Source organism: Fusarium oxysporum, chromosome VI (assembly GCF_013085055.1).
Source record: "Fusarium oxysporum Fo47 chromosome VI, complete sequence".
NCBI classification, from domain to species: domain Eukaryota; kingdom Fungi; phylum Ascomycota; class Sordariomycetes; order Hypocreales; family Nectriaceae; genus Fusarium; species Fusarium oxysporum.
Genome location: NC_072845.1, coordinates 2,982,334 through 3,002,180, shown reverse-complemented (window position 1 = coordinate 3,002,180; position 19,847 = coordinate 2,982,334). Strand labels below are relative to the sequence as shown.

Below are 19,847 nucleotides of genomic sequence, written 5' to 3'. Positions count from 1 at the left end.
GAAACCTACCAAGTCCTTTATCAATTAAGATAGGTAGGTATCCTAAGTTTTTGCCTTCACTAAGGGAAGATCCTCATACCCATGATTATGGTCAATTTTTACAGCAGCGTATCATATTGGGGATCGAGCGGTTACCTGCTTCAGAATACAAGACAATAAGCAGTCAAGATCCCCTAAAGAAACAACAACGAAAGAGACATGGTGTTAGAAGTCAGTTAAACTTATCAAATAAGAATGTATTATTACCCTCCAGCCCGGTATATTTGGTCATCTCATACGGAGGCAATCCATTTACTATTGTCGGCTGTACCTAATGTACTCTGATAACGCGTCTACCTCCTCTTTAAAATACAGCATATTACTCTTTCTTTTCCTTTCGAGGTCTTTCTTATTTTTCTGTATCGCCTTCAGCTGCATCTTGCCCATCACAAGCAGATCAATCATCCCGAGAGACTGTCAGATGCAACCCATGACTTTTTAGTAAGTTGAATGGATCTTTTGGAGAGTCAAATACGGATATCAGCTTCAGAAACGAAACGAGCTGCATGATGGCGCAGTCGCGAAAGCACTACGCTTCATTGTGTAACTTCATGTCTTGAGCATCATCGATCCACCGAGTGTGCAATGGCGGTCGAATTAGCTCTCTGACAAGAACCATTGCCAGTGTTATTGTCTCAAAGGACGGGTCAAATTTCGGGTCATCTTCAAAGGGTGACAGCACCCAATGGTAGAATTTTCGTTTTGTCGCCGAGAAACTTCGCACGATACTCGATAATACCGTTGCTGATAGCATCGAAGTCCTTCACCTTGCGTTTGCGAAAGTCTGTAAGCAATTCGCGAAGTCCTTCAACGTACTGATCATGTTGTTCTGCCTCGCAGTTGCCATAGGCACCAAGTTGAAGGAGAATTTGATCATCTATTGCCGCTCGGCATGTTAGCGTTCCCTCCACTGGCATGCGCCCTCGCTTGTTTTTGGTTGTGTGTTTCGTGGATCATGATAGCACGTACCCGGAACCTGCATGTTTTCGAAATGCTGGAATTGGCACTCGCTGCCTCTAGGGCAAGCTCCTTCAATGAGCTGGTCAGGGCATACTTCCCTTGTTACGTCGATCTTATTGCTGTAGGTCAAAGAGCGCAACCCCCCCGCCACCGAACCGCTGTACTGAGGATGAAAGCGATAAGCCCTAAAGTATTGAAGAGGCGTCTCATATGGGACGAATGTGGTTTTGTCGATTTTCTCACAAACTCGCAGTGCCTTTTGGGCCTCGGCCTGTAAGGAGTTAGCTTTGCAACCCAAGAACAGACCAAGTTTGTCTACTTCTCGATGCGTTTCAGATTCCGTATCTCCATCACCGGTTGAGATCGGCTGAGTGATTGGAGTTGTCGTTGCCATGCCCTGCATGTCAGTATCGCTTGTTTCTAGCACTCCATGATCGAGTGGTGCATGAAAAGGCGAAGAATGCCAGGAAGCAGGGGACTGTGGATCTGGTAGACGAATGCCGACATGCGTTGGCTCGTAGTCATCGGTATCTTCCTCCTCGCTCGAAGTATCGGCCTCTTCCATTGCCACATCTTCTTCGGCCTCTTCAGCTCCATTCATGGCAGGATCGCCAGATATGTTGACTGTATTGTGTGTGATGGAAGATCTTGCCGCTAATGCAGAGTGGCTACCGGGTACAGTAGTCTCTCTTGTCCTATGATTCTCAAGCTCTCGAAGTTCACCTTGAAGAGGTTCGTCTATCGTTTCCTTGTTATTAGTCGACTCAATGCTCGAGGCTTCGTCCATCGAGGCGTCTGGCTCAACTTCATCGTAAGAGAGATTCATTTTTTCGTTCTCTGCAAGTTCAGTTAATGTTTCTTTTGAGTTCGTCTCTTGAGAGGACCTCTGAGCTAATTCAAGATCAGTATAGAACACGTACAGAATCAATTATGCTAACCATTTGTCACCATATCTAAGCTGTCCCTCTGGAAATCCTCCAGCTCAGACTCGTTCGGCGTTGACGGGTTCAACTCATTTTCTGCAGCATCTTCCTTCAATCGCTCTTCTTCAGCCAAGCTGTTCTGAATCTCCTTCTCGAGTCTAGCGGCTTCAGAGTATAGATGCTTGAGTTGCTCGGCCTGTGCCCTTCGCCGAGCTTCAAGAATAGGCAGGCGTTCGCTGGCAACTCGAGCACGCAGCGAGGGTCTTGCTATCACGGATTGGTCTCTCGCTTTGGGCAACTTGGCAATAGCACGTGGAGAATGGTGCACACTTGACGCCGGGCTACCTTGAACCACTTCGGTATTTGTCGATACAGCACGCCTTACAGCAGGTGCTGGCGGGGTCGGAACGTCGACGCTACCCTCCTTTGAAGGCGATCCAGATTGAGGCAAAGGTGAATTATTGCCGGACTGTTTTGCCTTCTTACGAGCCTCGGCCTCGGCAATTTTTCGCTTCATATCCTCAATCTTTTTGTTCATACTCTCAAGATCATACATGCCATTAGCACTTGTGGTGGGAGTCCCTGCAGTCTTTGGGCTAGATGCAGCGCGACGAGACGCACTGTCTAGCAGAGCCGGATGATCACGGAAAGATGCTGTTCTTGAACCGGGTGTCATAGGCCGCTGTATTGACGAAGGCCGCAACTCAGGAGAATCAATTTCCATCTCGGCGTCGTCTTCATCGTCGCTCACATCGATTAGGAATGGACGAGACTCTCGAGTCTGGCCAAACGGGCGCTTATGAGACATGGCCGTGGAATTTTCGTTCAAGTCCGCTGCAACAGGTCGTTTGCGCTGGTGAGGAACAGGAGAGGGTGCGTTTGATGACAGGAATAATCCAGGGATAGAAGGTGCCGTTGCTGGATCCGCAACTTCAACATTGACTTCTGTTTGCTCATCAATATTCATGGAATCAGCACGCGCAAGACTTTGCGACCTGCTGGTTTCAGTTACTGGCAGAGGTAAGTGAGGCTCTGAGGGTGTATGGGCTTGGGGCGCCGCCTTCGCGTTTGCCTCCCGTGCTTTTATCAATGCCTCCATCTTTTGTTGGATCAGCTTCGACTTCTCCGATTGACTCTTAGTCTTGTCTGTTTTCGTGTTGCCCGGCAATAAGGACATCGGATATGTAGGCTTAGTGTTATCAGTGTCTCCGACTGTTGTTTTGGAACCTTTGGCAGCCAATAAACGGGCTATACGATCTTTCCGTTCTTCAGACTTGTCTTTCATCTGCTCCACGCCCCTAGGCCCAGTGGTGGCCGTGCTTGCTACCGTTGAAGGACTCTCTTGGTCGAGGGTATTACTCGGTACTTTAGCAACTTTTGACATCGACGGGCGTTTTGCTTCTCCTTGGTTTGCGGTAGTGGCTTCCAAGTCAAGGCCCATCTCCTCAAAAAGCTCATCCAGCAGTGCCCGATCAATTCCTTCTTCGATATAGTTGTGATATCGAACATTGAGTGGCCAGAGGTGTAAAATCGCCTTTTCAGCCCTTTTCTTAGATTCTGAGATAATTGAATCTATATGCCTTGCGTCAGGCCTCGGGCTTGAGCTGTACTCGCCGCCATTATCATTCGTGGTCTTCATGACTGTTGCTGACTCCGTCATTTTAAGGTCATTGGCAACGCGTGAGTTACCTGGTCGGAATTAGCATCACCACAAAGTACTAAGAAACTAGACATACGTGTATTTGACCCGCCGTTTTCCGAACCGTTGGATTCTATTTCACGGGGGGAGAGATACGGCGAGTATGAGCCGGAACGTTCGCGACCGAGTTGCTTTGAGTTCGAAGCTCGTTTCTCGGCATCGTGGTTGTTTTGCAGGTTCTTGGTCGTGTGATGCTTGGCAGCTGTAGAATCTGGCGGTTGGGAGCCTTGATTCTCGGCATCGGGACCATCTATCCCGCTGGGCTCATAGATATCCTCAAGTTCGCCTTCACTGAGCTCACCTTCTTCCATTTTATCCACATCCATTGCAATAGTCGACCGCGAGTTGTATGTTATCGAATGGCTGGATGCGTCATTATCATCGGGCTTTGTCGTCACACCCGTTGTCATGGCACTGGTCGAGTCTATTTGAGTATCGGGAATATTCTGAGGTAATGTCGGTTGCCAGTTCGCAGTGTCATGCGAAAATCTCATTCCTAAACCTGGAATGGCAGTCTGATTATACTCATACGCTTCCGCAACTCCCTGGCCGTGAGCCGGTTGAGTCCCAGCTGCGTCGTTATGATAAAGAGCAGGATTATACGATTCATTCGCTGAGTACGCGTAGGGCTGCGAGGTTTGGTAGCCCTGGGCCGCACCATGGCCATACACGTACCGGCTCATTTGTGATGAATATTCTAAGTTTTCGCGGATCAAAGATGACGTGCCCGATCGCATCAACGAGAAAATCAGATGCTAATCCAAGCTTATGGTCAAGCGTTGAAGCCTTCGGGGGTGGATAAGTCGGGAAGAGGGTCAATTTATTCGTTGTGATCTCAATATGCAAACCCCAAGTAGTAAAGTTGCAGTTTAAAATCGAGATTTCGTGATGAATTCATAACAGTCAACACCGTGATTTTCTTTTCGTACGTTGACTGATCTGCTTGTCGAAAGGTTTCGTTGGCAAGCACCCCTAGACGTGATAGAGTAGGTAGTACATTGAAAGAATAAAGCTAAGAATATAATCCCAATCTGTCTCTGACAGGAATATGCGTCGCGTCTAGTCGCATACGGTTTAGCGCGGATCGGGCGCTTAGATCACATGACATAGCTTTGTTTACTCCCCGTCAGCTGTCCCTGGCAACGCGCTGAATAGATCGCTGATGTTAATGTCAGTTCCATGCCCAACTGTGCTATCCCAATACTTGCATTTGTATTGCATTACTTCATGGCACGTTCATGAAAGGGTGAATCCCGGCCACAAGTTTGTTATAATTTTACCTTTTAATAACTGGAAGACCAGAAACTGCGCTTCCCTATTGTTTCTCTACCCTGCCTGATTTGTTTACTTTGCGTAATCGCACAACCTGGAGTCGAGTATCTGGCCGAGAAGACCGCAAGACTACCAATTGTTCATGTGGGCTCTTCACGATGACTTTCAACGCCAACGCCAACGGCACAGCGCATCGGCGCAGTAATCCTTTTGCGAGAACGCCTTCTGCCTCTCCAGCTACAAATACCAACTTGCGACCCAAGTCAGCCATATTCTCCTCTCCTTCATCAACTCCTGGGCTCTCGACGCCTCTAGGACACAGCCGGACACAGTCAAATGGATCATTATCAGCAATAACTCATGGTTTCTCCGGTTCAGCGCCAAGGCAACAACGCAGTGACTCCAAGAGCGGCACTCCAACATCGACGACATTTGCACCGTCATTCATCAAGACCGAGGAGATGAAACGCCATGATACAGTAAAGGGTATCGAAGGTGAAAACGACTTCTCCGGGAAGCGCTACGTCTGGCTTAAGGATCCACAAGCGGCATTCGTCCGGGGATGGATCGTCGAAGAAATGGACGGGAATCGGTTACTAGTCCAGTGCGACGACGGCACTGTAAGTATCAGCCGATAGTTGGCGTTCCGTATATTAACAGTTCTTCAGCAAAGAGAGGCCGATGCCGAGAGCGTCGACAAAGTGAACCCTGCCAAGTTCGACAAGGCAAACGACATGGCCGAGTTGACGCACTTGAACGAGGCATCAGTTGTCCACAACCTTCACATGCGATACCAAGCCGATTTGATTTATACGTACTCGGGCCTTTTCCTTGTTACCGTCAATCCGTACGCGTCGATTCCCATTTACAGCAATGAATACATCAACATGTATCGTGGGCGGAGCAGAGAGGACACGAAACCTCATATTTTTGCAATGGCTGATGAAGCCTTCCGCAACCTTGTGGAAGAGGGGAAGAACCAGAGCATTCTAGTGACTGGTGAATCCGGCGCAGGCAAGACAGAGAACACGAAAAAGGTCATTCAATATCTCGCTGCTGTTGCTCAGGCAGACTCGACAATCAAGCACAAACCTCACCATTCTAACCTCTCACAACAAATTCTTCGAGCAAACCCAATTCTCGAGGCATTCGGAAACGCTCAGACAGTCCGCAACAACAATTCCTCACGATTCGGAAAATTCATTCGCATTGAATTCACTCGAAATGGAGCTATTTGTGGCGCATACATCGACTGGTATCTGCTAGAAAAATCCAGAGTCGTACATATCAACCCCCACGAACGAAATTACCACGTATTTTACCAACTTCTCAAAGGTGCAAGCTCCAGCTTAAAGAGGGAATTCTTAATCGATGGTCTTACGGTCGAAAATTTCAATTATACCAGAGATGGCCACGACACAATTGTGGGTGTCTCAGATCATGATGAATGGGAATCCCTCATGGAAGCATTTAACGTGATGGGGTTCTCGGATGAAGAGCAGAGGTCTATTTTGCGAACTGTGGCGGCGGTGCTACACCTGGGCAACATCACTGTTGTCAAGGAAAGCCGCACTGCAGACCAAGCCCGTCTGGCACCAGATGCAAAAGAGCAAGCCGCAAAAGTGTGTAAGCTTCTTGGTGTACCATTAGAGCCCTTCTTGAAAGGTCTTCTCCACCCCAAAGTCAAGGCAGGTCGAGAATGGGTTGAGAAGGTACAAACCCCTGAGCAAGTTCGGCTTGGCTTAGACGCTCTTTCGAAGGGCATCTATGAACGCGGTTTCGGCGATCTCGTCAACCGAATCAATGGACAGCTTGATCGCACTGGCATGGGCCTGGAGGATTCGCACTTTATCGGAGTACTCGATATCGCCGGTTTTGAGATTTTCGAACAGAATAGCTTTGAGCAGCTATGCATCAACTACACCAACGAAAAGTTGCAGCAATTCTTCAATCATCACATGTTCGTCCTGGAACAAGAAGAATATGCACGTGAGCAGATCGAATGGAAATTCATCGATTTTGGTCGTGACCTGCAGCCCACGATTGATTTGATTGAATTGTCGAATCCAATAGGTGTCTTTTCTTGCCTTGACGAGGATTGCGTTATGCCCAAAGCTACAGACAAGTCATTCACTGAGAAGCTTAATTCTTTATGGGACAAGAAATCAACGAAATACCGACCCTCGCGTCTTGGTCAGGGTTTCATTCTCACTCACTATGCTGCCGAGGTCGAGTACTCTACAGAAGGATGGTTAGAGAAAAACAAGGACCCTCTGAATGATAACATCACCCGCCTTCTAGCTGCTTCATCGAACAAGCACGTTGCTTCCCTGTTTTCTGACTGTGCTGAATCGGAGGAGGATCATGCCACTGGAAGAAGCAGAGTCAAGCGAGGGCTCTTCCGCACAGTCGCCCAGAAACACAAGGAGCATCTTCACAGTCTCATGGCACAACTCCACTCCACCCATCCTCATTTTGTTCGATGCATCCTTCCCAACCATAAAAAGAAACCAAAGCAGTTCAACAATCTCCTTGTTCTTGACCAATTACGCTGCAATGGTGTTCTGGAAGGCATCAGAATTGCGCGGACTGGTTTCCCCAACAGACTCCCCTTTGCAGAATTTCGACAGCGATATGAGGTCCTTTGCCAGGATATGCCCAAAGGATATCTCGAAGGACAGGCCGCGGCCAGTCTTATGCTTGAAAAGCTTGGACTTGACCGCGCTTTATATCGGGTGGGCTTGACCAAAGTCTTCTTCCGCGCGGGTGTTCTTGCAGAGCTTGAGGAGCAACGAGATGCTCTAATCACCCAAATCATGTCCAGATTTCAATCAGTCGCTCGAGGGTTCATACAAAGGCGGGCAGCCTACAAGAGGCTATTTCGCACTGAGGCCACCAGAATCATCCAAAGAAACTTCAATGTTTACCTGGACTTGGCGGAAAACCCATGGTGGCAGCTGATTGTGAAGATGAAGCCTCTTCTTGGTACCACTCGTACAGCCACAGAAGTCAAGCGAAGGGATGCAATGATCAAGGATCTAAACGAAAGGATGCAACTGGAGTCCCAAAATCGTATGAAACTTGAGGAGGAACGGCGAAATTGTCACGCCGAAATGGTCCGAATCCAACAAACTCTCGAGAGTGAGCGTGCGCTTGCTTTAGATAAAGAGGAAATTTTCAAGAGGCTTCAGCTTCGAGAAGCGGAGCTCGAGGAGAAGCTTGCGGGAGCAATTGAAGACCAGGAAAGGCTAGAAGACGAGTTAGACGACCTTCTAAATGCCAAGAACCGGGCGGAACGAGATGTCGAAACGTATCGTTCTCAGCTCGAGCAAGCTGCCACCCTCATTGCTAAGCTTGAGGAGGAGAAAAAAGGGTTGAGCACAAAGATCAGCGAAGTTGAACAATCAATGGCCGACATAACTCAGAGGCAGGCCGAGCGTAGCGAGCAGGAACTTGCCCTCCAAGATGAGATCAAGATGCTTCAAAGTCAACTATCGGTCAAGGAAAGGAAGGTTCAGGATTTGGAGACCAAGCTTGTGAAGCTCGATCAAGATTCGGAGCTTAAACTTAACGCGGCTCAAAGAGAGCTTCAGTCAACTAAGCTCCGAGAAACTCAACTTACTCACGAGAACGAAGACATCCAGAGACAGCTCAACGAGCTCTCCAAGACGTCGACTGATTACGAGGATCTTGTACGGCAAAAGGAGAGTGAACTCGCTCTTCTGCGAACCGACAACAAGAACTTCGAAAGCGAGCGCCAATCTCTTGAAGATCAGAAGAAGTCTCTGACCACTGAGAAAGAGAAGAACGCCGAGAAGTACCGCGAGGCTCAAGCTGAACTTGTCGCCATGAAGTCTCGACAATCTCAACTGGAGCGAGAGGCCGAGGACGCAAAGAGCTTGCTGGAAGCACGTCTGTCGGAGGATGCACAAGCCGATCAGAATCGCCAAGTCCTTGAGTCACAAATAAAGGATCTTAAAGATGAGCTGTACAAGACACAGATGGATCTAAGTCGAGAACGCCAGTCTCGAGATGACGTCCAACTGCTCGGTGAGCACCGCTACCAGGAGCTGAAGGATGAATTCGATCGTCTTAACGAGTCAAAAATCATCATCGAGAAAGAACTATATGCCCAGCAGGATACCTTGCGGAGAACAATGGAGGCTCGGACTACTGCTGAGAAAGAACGTGACGAAGCAAGACAAGAGATTCGCCGCCTTCGAGTGGCGAAGACACAAGCTGAGGAGGCAAGAATGCAAGCCGAGGTCGCTGGCGAGAGACAAGCCTCTAAGGCAGCCCTGGACCGCGAGAACAGTCTTCGAAAAGATCTCGATGCAGCACAGGAACGGCTTCAATGGTTTGAAGGAGAGTGCGCCAAGCTCAACCACCAGATTGAAGACCTCAACAAGTTGATCCTCGAATCAGGCGAATTTGGCTTGAAAAACGATCAAGCCAAAGAAAGACTTGAACGGGAGTTGACCACTGTGAAGAGCCGCCTGACAGCATCAGAGAATGACAATCGTGCTTTGCTGAACAAACTACAGCAGAAAGGGTTGGAGATTGCTCGCTCTAGTTCACGCGCCAGTGAGGCATCTCGAGGTCAGATCATGTCTCTCCAGCGCGAAAAGGCTCGGCTGGAAGAGCAGAACACAAAACTCAACAAGCAGTTGGGTGATTCCCAACTCGCAATTGCATCACTTGAGAAAAGAGCGGAGAAATTGCAGCTCAGCCTGGAAGATCTTAGCCATGAGGTTGCCCGTGAAGTCAAGTCAAGCAGAAATGCCGAAAAGGCGACTTCTACCTTCACAGCGCAGCTGGCTGAAGCAAATAGAACCATTGAGTCGGAGCGGCAATTACGAACTCAGGCTCAGACTACTATTCGTACCCTGCAAACATCTGTGGATACACGAGACAAGGAAGTGAATGAGCTGCGAGCTCAGATGCTAGATGTTCTACGGACTGTTGATCCAGAGGTTCCCATCCCCCCTCAGTCAGATGGAGCTGATGAGAATGTACTCATTCAGAACTTTGATCTTGTGAGAAAAGTTGAGGAGCTTCAGCAAAACCTTCGTGTGCAAACAGCAGCTCGAACAAACGCCGAGAATCAACTTAGCGCAATGCGAGCGTCGAGGAATGACCCTGCTAGCCGACCTAAGCTCGAGGAGATCCAGCTCAATGAGGCGCCATTCCAGGGGTCACCAACTCAGAAGAGGGCAGCTAAGCTTCATGCTCGCAATTACTCCAATACTTCCACACCCACCCGGCGCTTCCAGGAACTCGACCATCTTCAAGATTCAACACGTTCCGATCGAACAATCGACACTCTCAACTTCAACAATCGTATGGATTTGAAAGCCGAAGTCGAGGAACTTCAGAATCAGCTTCAACTTAAGGAAATGCAAAATCGTCACCTGCAGAGCCAGATTGACCGAAGCACGTCTGTACCGGAGAACTACGATGACCAAAGCCCATCTTTGCGTCGCATTCAAAAACTTGAGATGGTCAATACTCGTCTTCATGAAATGCTCGATGACTCTAATAAGAAGGTGTCTGCTTTGGAGCGCACAATTCGATCCGGGCAGCTTTCATTACGGGATGTACAGACACGCACACATGAAGAAATTTTAGAGGTCCTGAACAGCCAAGAAGACTCTCGTCGAGCCTTGGTTCATAGTCACAAGGACGCCGTGGCGGAGTTAACCGATATCAAGGGACACTTTGAGAGACTACGGCACGATCGCGCCAAAGCCGAAGTCGAGCTCCGCGATGTCAAGTCTGACCTACAGGAGATGACTCTAGCAAGAGAGCAAGAGGCACAGAATCGAAATCAGCTTCTCCAAGAGTTTGCAGATCTTCAGATTCGTCTTGATGCAGAAACCTCCAAGTTTGCAGATGTCTCTTCTAGTCTTGAAATGTATAAGAGCCGCGCGGACGAATACTTCAGCAAACTCGAACAGGCCGAGATCGCTGTTCTCAAAGCTAGTCGCGCCGAACAGTTTGCCAAGTCCCAAGCAAAGGAAGCCGAAGACACATATGCGGAGGTCATGGCAGAACGTGAGAAGATGGATGCCAGCATTGAGGATCTCCAACGCCAGAACCAACGCCTCGAGGAAAAGGTTGAGGATATTTCGACCGATTTGGCAGCTGCCACTCAGGCTAAGAAGAGACTTCAACACGAACTCGAGGACTACCGTAACCAGAGAGCCATGGAGATCGAGGACAAGGAATCGAGTATGGAGCAGACTCGTAAGAAGTATCAGGCCGAGTTCGCTACACTGACCAACGAGCTTGATCTTGCTCGTGAGGAGAGGCTCTTCAAGCAAGCAGAGATTGCCCGCCTTCGAGAAGAACTTGATGAGTTGAGGTCAAAGTGGGATGATGAAGTCCTCAACAGCTCAACCTGGTCCAAGGAGAAGGCTCGTTTAGAGTCAACGTTGGCAGACGTCGCTTCCTCTCGTGATGAGGCAGTAAATGCTCACAACGAAGCTCAAGGAAAGGTTGTGACATTGCTCTCTCAAGTCCGTACTCTCCGCTCCTCAGTGGACGAGATCACAGCAGAACGAGATCACCTTCTCCGGGAGAAGCGAAATGTCGAGGCTCGCCTCGAGGAAGCGAAATCTGGCCTTGAGGACCTTGTGAAGGGAGACAGTCCCTCTCTGCGCAATGCCGCCAACATGGACAAGGAGATTCTGGAACTAAGGTCACATCTTGCCCAACAAGAGGATATTGCGGCCGCTGCCGTGGAGAAGATGCGCAGAGCAGAAGCCCTAGTGACAGAGGTACAAAAGGATGTCATGGTGGAGCGCGAAAACAGCATTCAGCTGCAACAACAGAAGGCATCTTTGGAAAAAGTTCTAAACGAGGCCCAACTCAAACTTGTTGATCTGGAGACCAAGGGTTACTCGAGTGCCAGCCAGGATGTCAAGTTCCTACACAAACGTATTCAGGAGGTGAGTTGTCCCTGTAACACTAGACAACTTTATCGAAGCTAACATGATGCAGCTCGAATCACAGCTCGAAGACCAGGAGACTGAGCGTAGCAAATCTCAGCGCTCCGTTCGAAACGTAGATCGAATCGTGAAGGATATGCAAGGTCAGATCGACCGCAAGGACAAACAAAACACACAGCTCTCAGAGGATGTCTCAAGGATGCGCGACAAGGTCGAGAAGCTTCTGAAGACCATCGAGGAGCTACAGTCATCGGAGTCCCAAAATCAGTTGTCAGCTCGTCGAGCTGAGCGTGAACTCCGAGAAGAAAAAGAGAAAATCGCTCGACTGGAGCGCGAATTGGCAGGATTGAAGAACCTCCGCAACGACAAGGGGTCGGGCAGCGTCATGGGTAGTGTCCGCAGTCGCATGGGCCCCTGGCGGGTCAGCGAAGGAGATGATGCATCCACGGTGGACATTCCCAGGAGGAAGAGTAGCCTTAGTAGGGTTCCCAGCTTCACAAAAGGATTCCTATAAAGGTAGGGGGAGTTGAACAAGGGTGCGGATGTAGGATACACACATAAGCTGGGAGCATGTTGATGAGGCGTTGAAGCATTTGTCCAGGGTCTGGGTACTGTAATGGTTTGCGAGGCATGGGAGGCGGGCATGATGAATGGCAGATGGTGTCTAGGATGGTTTTTGGTTCGCTAGTGCTTTAGGGATTATTTACTTTGCGTATGATTAATGAGGAGCTTACGCTGCATGTGTACTATGTGGGATCCCTCCTTCTGGGGCAATGTCACTGCATGATAATTCAATACGACTGGTTGAATGACCAATGTTCTTTAGTAGTCGTTTCGTGATTAGAGTATTCCATCTCGCATAATATGAATACATCGTATCTTACACACCAAGCTCTGCTCAGCTTTGTAGTAGTATCGAGGAGCGCCTTGGCCGAGCAGACGACACAAGAACTTCATTTCTCATCCTCTTGGGGAATGTCTAAAGGCTTCTGTGGCTTCTCCATTCCCATCTTGCCCATAAGTCCCTCTATCAACTCCTCCATCGCTTTTTCATCTTCAGGGCTCACCATCCCAGGCCTGCGGGTCACAGCCTGCGTCCGCTGCCTTAATTCCTCTATCGAGGAGAGATCAAATGCCCAGGAAATGCCTCCTACCAGCATGACTCCAAAGCTCATGACGTTGAGCGTGGCAAGTCCAAGGGCTTGCACAGCGAGTAAAGATCTGTCACCCGAGTCAAATTTGACTTGGTGTCGGTTGGAAGTGTAAAATTTGGGGAAGGAATTGTGCCGCATTCGTAGCACTGAACGTCTTGACACGGCAACAGATGCAGCAAGGAACCCAGCACCAGTGAGCAGCAGACCGAACTGTCGAATTGAACGGTCCCATGACGGTTGCTGTGCTGCTATTATTGGCGATGCTCTTTGTGGAGCAGCAGAAATAGTTGGTGGAGTTGGTGTTGCTGGTGGGATTGAAACATTCGCAGATGGTCTTTGCTGGGCTGGTGAAGTTTCTTGGTTTTCCCGGGGAATTGAACCTTTATCAGAGTTGGGTATACCGAGCCATGAGCTTACTAAAGAAGCAAGAATAGGCATTTTTTCGTGATCCGCCAACTTCTATTTGGTGGCAGCGTTTGTGACGGATAACTGTGCTGGGAATAGTAAGGTAAACCGTTGAATGCCTATTACTACCTCTTACCTTCACTTAGTTACTCGATATTACCTTTAGGGATATAGCACCCCGCTCATTGCATACAACTATCACGAATGTAGTGGATATCTACATAACTCAAGTATCACTGTCTCATGTCAGGTCGTGTCAAGTCAAGTCAATAAAGAGCCTCATCAACCTCTCTCTCTTCCCCCCCAGTCCAGCAGCCGCCCAATAAATATTCCCTACTTTCCATTTTGGAAAGTATGCCGAAAATAAAAAATAAAGGATCCAAGTCAAGCAAAGTGGAAGCCTCAGCGCCGCCACCACCAGTTCCTCCATCATGGCCAGCTTTCAAGCCTTCTCTGCCGATAGTTGACTTGTCTCCTGAGCCTCATCCATTGACTTCCAAGGTTGCTCTTATACCTTCATTTTTCCCGCGATCGCTCTGCCGCGATTATGTGGCCTTTCTAAAAACCCTCCCTCTACAAACAACGCCAGGTCGTCCCAAGCGAGGCGAAGCAGTTCGTGTCAACGACCGGTTTCAGGTTGATAGCTATGATTTTGCAACTCGCTTATGGGAGCAAACTGGTTTGAAAGAGGTCTTGCTAGACGGCGATGTTAACGAGAAGTGGTAAGTCTTGCTTCGTGTCGATTCGCCGTCTATGTCCAACTGCAATGGTCACGATGTCGTAGACAGCAAAGTTAATGTTGCGTAGGGGTGGTGAACCTGTTGGGCTAAATCCTAATATTCGAGTATATCGTTACTCGAAGGGCCAGTTTTTTGACTGCCATTGTACGTGTACAAGTCTCATCTCCACAACTGTTCCATTCAACGACCATCGTAGCGACCTCAATGGCATAACGACACAAACCTCTTGCTCCTGTCCTTCCACAAGCGTTCCATAATTTGCACCCATTTATCTATCCCATGGCTCCCTCTTCTCACTTGACATGCGCACCTTAGCTGACCAACGTCTGTTTCGCCCACCAGATGACGACTCGAATAACCTGACGTTACCTTCGGATCCTCCACTACCAGTGAGAACCACGTGGACCCTGTTACTCTATTTGACATCCCCTTCTGAGGGCTGTGTTGGGGGCGAGACAGTATTTTACCCAAGAGATCGAAGGTCGTCTCGAGAAGAGATCGTGGTCCCTCTTGAGACTGGGACATTGCTTCTCCACAAACATGGAGACGATTGTCTACTGGTAAGAAGTTCCCTACACCTTTTTGCCGTCTTTGATTAGACAGACTTCCCGTGCTACATGAATCTTGACCCCAAAGATTTACTAATTACTTTAACTTAGCACGAAGGACGAGAGGTTACTGCAGGTGAAAAATGGGTTTTACGGACGGATCTTTGCATCAGACGATGAATTTGATTATCAGCCTAAGTAACCTGGTAGTCCCAAAACTTTGGTTTGTTGTACTACTGAGTTTACTGTCTACCTTTTCCTTACCAACTGGCTGACCCCGTTGTCGTCCTTACCGTTACAATGGTCCAATTTCTCCAGCACCAAGATTTTCAATCTTAGGCCAATGCCGTGGTCGTATCGGCAGCTGATCCCAATGCCAATGGTCACTTGGCATCCGCCTCACCCATGAGGCTGACCAAGCGATCAATAGCTTCTTCGGCGTCTTCCTCCTCCAATTCATCGCTGTAGATCGAGTCTGTCTCGTCTTCGACGATGTCATCACTCGGAACTTCAACTTCCAAGCCATTCTCTGATGAAAGATCTGGCTGTTCGTCGCTGACCATTTCAAAATCATCTCCAGCAGAAGATGATTGCCCTGAACCCGAAATGCCATTAGGGAAGTCGTCATCTCCCTCGGGGACCGCATCGTCTTCCAGAGGGAAAATAGCCAATGGCTGTCCTCGATGAAGGACTGTGCCGTCCGGAAGGTGAGAATGGATCTCAGGCGCCAGCTCAGACACTTCGGGGACCTCTTGGTTTGCAGGCGTGGCATCATTCTTCACTGTTGGCTCAAGGTGCTCGCCAAACCCTGGCATTTCTCCTTGACGGGGTCCCGCGGCAAGTGGAGATCTCAGTTCAAGGTTACTAGAGTTTGCTATACGACACATCTCCTTATGGAAGATCCAGGGGAAACTAATCAGAGGCATTGACTTTGGTTCTAGCTTGCGCGGTTGCAAGAGGGTTCCCGCGTTGTTGATGACTCCTCGGTGGTGCTCGTATAGTGCAATTTTCATTTCCTCATCGGTTACCTTGTACATGGCTGCGACAAAGGGTTCGAGTTTCTCTGCATTCTTAGAACCTGCAGTATCGATACATAGCTGTCGAAATGCCGCCTTGAGATTATTGTACTCACGACGAAGCTCCTCCTGAACTTTGTAGTCTGAACCAACAGCAGGTTTCGACATGGCAAAGCCAGTCCAAAGCTCAAATTCAGTCTTGAGCGCATGTTGGCTCAGTAGTCGGCGTACAGATGTATCGTATTGTGTCTTGATTTTTCTTGCAGATTTGAGTGTGTCTCGCTTGAGTTCAAACTTTTTGATAATCCGTTGGTCGAATGGACTGTCCCAGATAGGGTCAAACTTGACTTGCTTACCTTTCACTTTGTCAAATATGACACCAAGAGCTTTCCTGGAGGTGTAGCTGTTCTTCTTCTCCATAAAATGGGGCCACTTCCGAGGTTGTTGATCTCGTCTCAATACCGCTGGGTCACCCGTCTTTGGATAGTCCACTGCTTTGGAGTGCAGCTCTGCAAGTTCAAGACCTTAGAACAGGGTTAGCAGAAAACATTGATATATGAGCACTACCACGACTCACATTTTGGTGACATTGGGCCAAGGTCGTCTGAAAATGCTAGATGAGATGTCGCAATGAGCGGCAGTTTATCGTTCTTTAGGTACTTGACGAAGAAGTTCCTGAGATCGTCGACCGTGACATCACGATCAAGCTCAATGGGTTTGGGCGCTAAGTAATTCATAGGCGGATAATTCCATCTTCTAGGAATCAGAGTCGGCTCCCATATTACGAAGAAGTCATCGCCGTCAAGGTCACCACCAGAAAGCATATTAGGAACAGGCTGATCGCCGGTGGATGGAAATACAACGACATCCCTCAGGTGATGCAGGGCTGGACAGTCCACTGCTTCAACAACACGAATGTCTCCCGGGTGCAGCGAAGGGTTGCGTCCAATTATGCATACTCCGCTGATGACCTGAGTCTTGTTATAGTGTGTTGCGTCGCTCAGCTGAATGAAGATTTGCGGAAGTCTATCGATAGCTTTATCTTCGGAGCCTTCGGTTTCGGATGAGTGACCTCTGAGGGTGCCAGTTTCATCGACGCAGCCAAGGACGAAAGCACTTTTCTGCACCTGAATCCTTGCTTTCTCCTTGAGTAGCTTTAAGGACCAAGATCTCCAAAGTTTAAGTACGTTAACAACGAAGGGTTCCTGCAGATCATCTGTTTTGAAACCAGCCCTGAGCAGGTCAGAGATATTGTTCTCGTCAACAAATTTGGTCAACATGTCTATTGCAACATCGTTGTCCTCCATGGCCAGCTCATACGACCGCAACTGGTGGTCAAGCAGGTTAGTGAAGGAAGCGATGGAGACCCCAAGACATTCGAGAATGGTGATTGTTTGTCTATTGAGAGTTGCTGTCGCCATTGCTGCACTGCGGATAATTTCGAGACCTTTGGAATCTGACTCGAACTTCTTCTGGGATTCGCGAATATGGACTTCCATGACTTTGGTGTCGTTGGGCCAAATGGCGAGAACCCCTTTACAGCCACCCATACGAAACTGGAAGGCGGAGGGTCGCGCAATAACATCAAGAATCATGTCTTCGCTGATAAGCTGCGCCAAGAACGACGATATCTTACCGATGCCGTTGGTGAAGCAGTAGCCGTTCCTCTCAATATCAGGTATCTGTTGAATTGCCGGCGCCGAAATTGCATGAAGCTCTCGTGTGGTAGAGAAGCATTGACCGAGGCGAGCAGCATACTTCGCCACAACCTTTATATGGCTAAACTGACCCATCCACCTGCGGATATCGTCGCATGATAGGTGTTCCGTGGGACAAAAGAAGTAAGCGCCGTTGACTCTGAGCTGCGAGTTGCCAAAGGCAAGGAATTCGTAAAAACGATCGCCGATACGGACGCCTTTATACATTGAACGAAGCACTCTTTTGTAGATCTCGTCATTTTGGTCCTTGTTTACCGCAATCCTCCCCTTTTCCATCTCTTCGGTGAATTGGATTTTGAGGAAGCGATCCTCATAATGCTTGTAGCGGCGCATGACGCGGTTGGACATCTCCACTGTAGGTGTTGTATAGCGAATGGTTGTTGGCGTGATGACGGCTTTACGGATGAGACAACAATGAGAAGGAATTCTTGACATTATTATAGAGCCATCAATCTGAGACTCCTCTAAAATAGCCATTGGGTCGATGACAACTTGAGCGTTATCAGCCACGGATTCGAGACAAAGCCTGGCTTTGGTTGGCTTCATGTTCGCAAGTCTCTCCAAGAACTCCCTGCCTATCATGTGTTCGTTGAGATAGCCGCGTGAAAGACAAACTTCAAGCTGGTATCTAATTTCGAAAGGCAGATGAACAATCGAGTCCGGGAAGTACTGAAGCATCTGAAGTGCGTTGTGCCCTTCGGTAGGAGCCTGGTGGTCTATGTATTCCCACATCTTTGCTTTTGTTCCATGGACAGTCTTGAAATCATCTTGAACTTTAGTGGTGATGTTGAAGTCGTCCAGGATGCTCACCAACTGTTGATTGACCTGGCTTGCTATTTCAGTTCCCCCATCCAGAACGAACCCAAGAGTGGTCCATCGGCCGATATCAACGAATTCGGGATCTTGGAAGTCGTTGTGGAGAGTGACAGGGTACATCATAGGGAGACCAGCATGTTGAACAATATTTGTTGCACGATTCCAGCTCTCCATAACACTCCAATTCTTGGTTTCGTCGGAAAAGGTCGAGTGGATGTCAGGTGTCTTCCAATAGTACTGAGGTGGCGTCTTGAGAGGAACAACAAGAGTACAGCAATTATCAACGGCTGCTGTTTGATAAACATCCTTCATACTCGAAAAGTCAATAACAACTTTGTGTTGCCGTTCAGTTCTGTTCCCCCCCGCAACACTCGGTATGGGGAAGAACACAGTCAGTCTCTGGTATTTCGGGCTGAGCTCAAGTTTAAGACTTCGTCCATTGCCCATCCCAGGGATAGACTTCATGATCTTCATTGATTTCTCCCCTGTCAGGCTCCCGAAATGTATGGCCGCAGGATAGAGTGTCAGTTTGACAGGGCAAGTCCGGTCAGGATGTACCGGGCTTTTCAGAAAGCCTGGAGGTACGTGATTGGAAAGCTTAATAGAAATCTCAATCTGTTTGGGATGTTGTTTTCTGTCGTGATGGCGAACAACATAACTGCCCGTGTACCAAAAGTTTCGCTCTGGCGGTGGTTCGAACCTGATTTTGGCGTTACTGATGTTCGGATTTCTTTGCGTCTCGTAGATATCCATGTATGCGATTTCTCCCTCATGAGAGAACCAGTCCCAGAGATTTGAAGTCGTGACTGAAGTTGACAATCCCTCAAGATGTATCGTGAGTTCAGGCCATGCTTTCCATTGTCCGTGGAGCTGAGAAGCAAGCCCATCAAGGTTGATTGTATGGTTTCGCCGAACCTTTGGTTGCCCTGGCCTGCATCTCTTCGATCTTCGCTGGTGCTTGGGGTTTTGTTGGGACCCTTTCGAGAGTCCGTCGGGGGGGCATTTGGAGCTCATGTTCAATTTCTATCCATATAACCTGGGGAGGTTAGTAGTCAAAGTGGCTTCCTCAACGACGAGCTCAAATGATAATGATGACTTCAAAAGAATGTACCTTGGTTAATTGAATGATGCCCCAGGAATAATTTTGATGTAGCACACTTCAAGTGTTGATCATAAAGGTTAGAAATCAGTATGGCTGTTGCATCAAAGATCAAGATCAAAGAGTTTTTTTTTAGTTTTTAGTTTTTTTGGATCGAGGAAGATGAATTTTGTCACTTGGCGTGGTGATGTGCGATGACAAGGCGCGAGTGTTGTGCAGTGATTCAGAGAGCAGGCATCTACTAAAAGCCCGAGATTACAGATGCCTCCTGCTTCAGCAAAGAAGGAAGAAAATCCAGCTAGCAGGTCATAAGAAGCAGGTTATCAAGCTAAGCACAGTGGTATCGAAATTCCAGCAGAGGTAAAGGGTTTTGGGCCAGACGAGATTGGACTCTGCTATCAGTTGGTGTTTTTTGTTGTTTAAAAGAGCAATGTAAGAAGCCTAGTGATGGAAGCAAAATTGCTGAGATCAGCAAACAGTTAAAGCATTTGGGCGCTTTCCTGAGTAC

At 48.4% G+C, this 19,847-nt stretch overlaps 3 protein-coding genes across 3 annotated transcripts; all 3 read right to left on the bottom strand.

The window, feature by feature from the left end:
* Window positions 1-216: 216 nt before the first annotated feature.
* FOBCDRAFT_226552 (uncharacterized protein) lies at window positions 217-4,614 on the bottom strand. The gene is made up of 5 exons (XM_059609713.1): window positions 3,659-4,614; window positions 1,938-3,611; window positions 1,319-1,890; window positions 1,009-1,270; window positions 217-916 (listed from the first exon to the last, which is right to left on the bottom strand). The coding sequence occupies exons 1-5, from the start codon at window positions 4,356-4,358 to the stop codon at window positions 705-707; spliced, it is 3,420 nt and encodes a 1,139-aa protein (XP_059465169.1). The 5' UTR covers window positions 4,359-4,614; the 3' UTR covers window positions 217-704.
* An 8,033-nt stretch (window positions 4,615-12,647) lies between these two features.
* FOBCDRAFT_226545 (uncharacterized protein) lies at window positions 12,648-13,501 on the bottom strand. The gene has a single exon (XM_031186047.3). The coding sequence runs from the start codon at window positions 13,433-13,435 to the stop codon at window positions 12,797-12,799; it is 639 nt and encodes a 212-aa protein (XP_031037182.2). The 5' UTR covers window positions 13,436-13,501; the 3' UTR covers window positions 12,648-12,796.
* A 1,572-nt stretch (window positions 13,502-15,073) lies between these two features.
* On the bottom strand, window positions 15,074-19,254 carry FOBCDRAFT_320871 (RNA dependent RNA polymerase-domain-containing protein; the record flags this gene model as incomplete). Its single annotated transcript, XM_054705108.1, has 2 exons — window positions 15,074-16,230; window positions 16,284-19,254. 2 exons carry the CDS (start codon window positions 19,252-19,254, stop codon window positions 15,074-15,076), a joined length of 4,128 nt encoding a protein of 1,375 aa, XP_054561083.1.
* Between the last annotated feature and the right edge of the window lie 593 nt (window positions 19,255-19,847).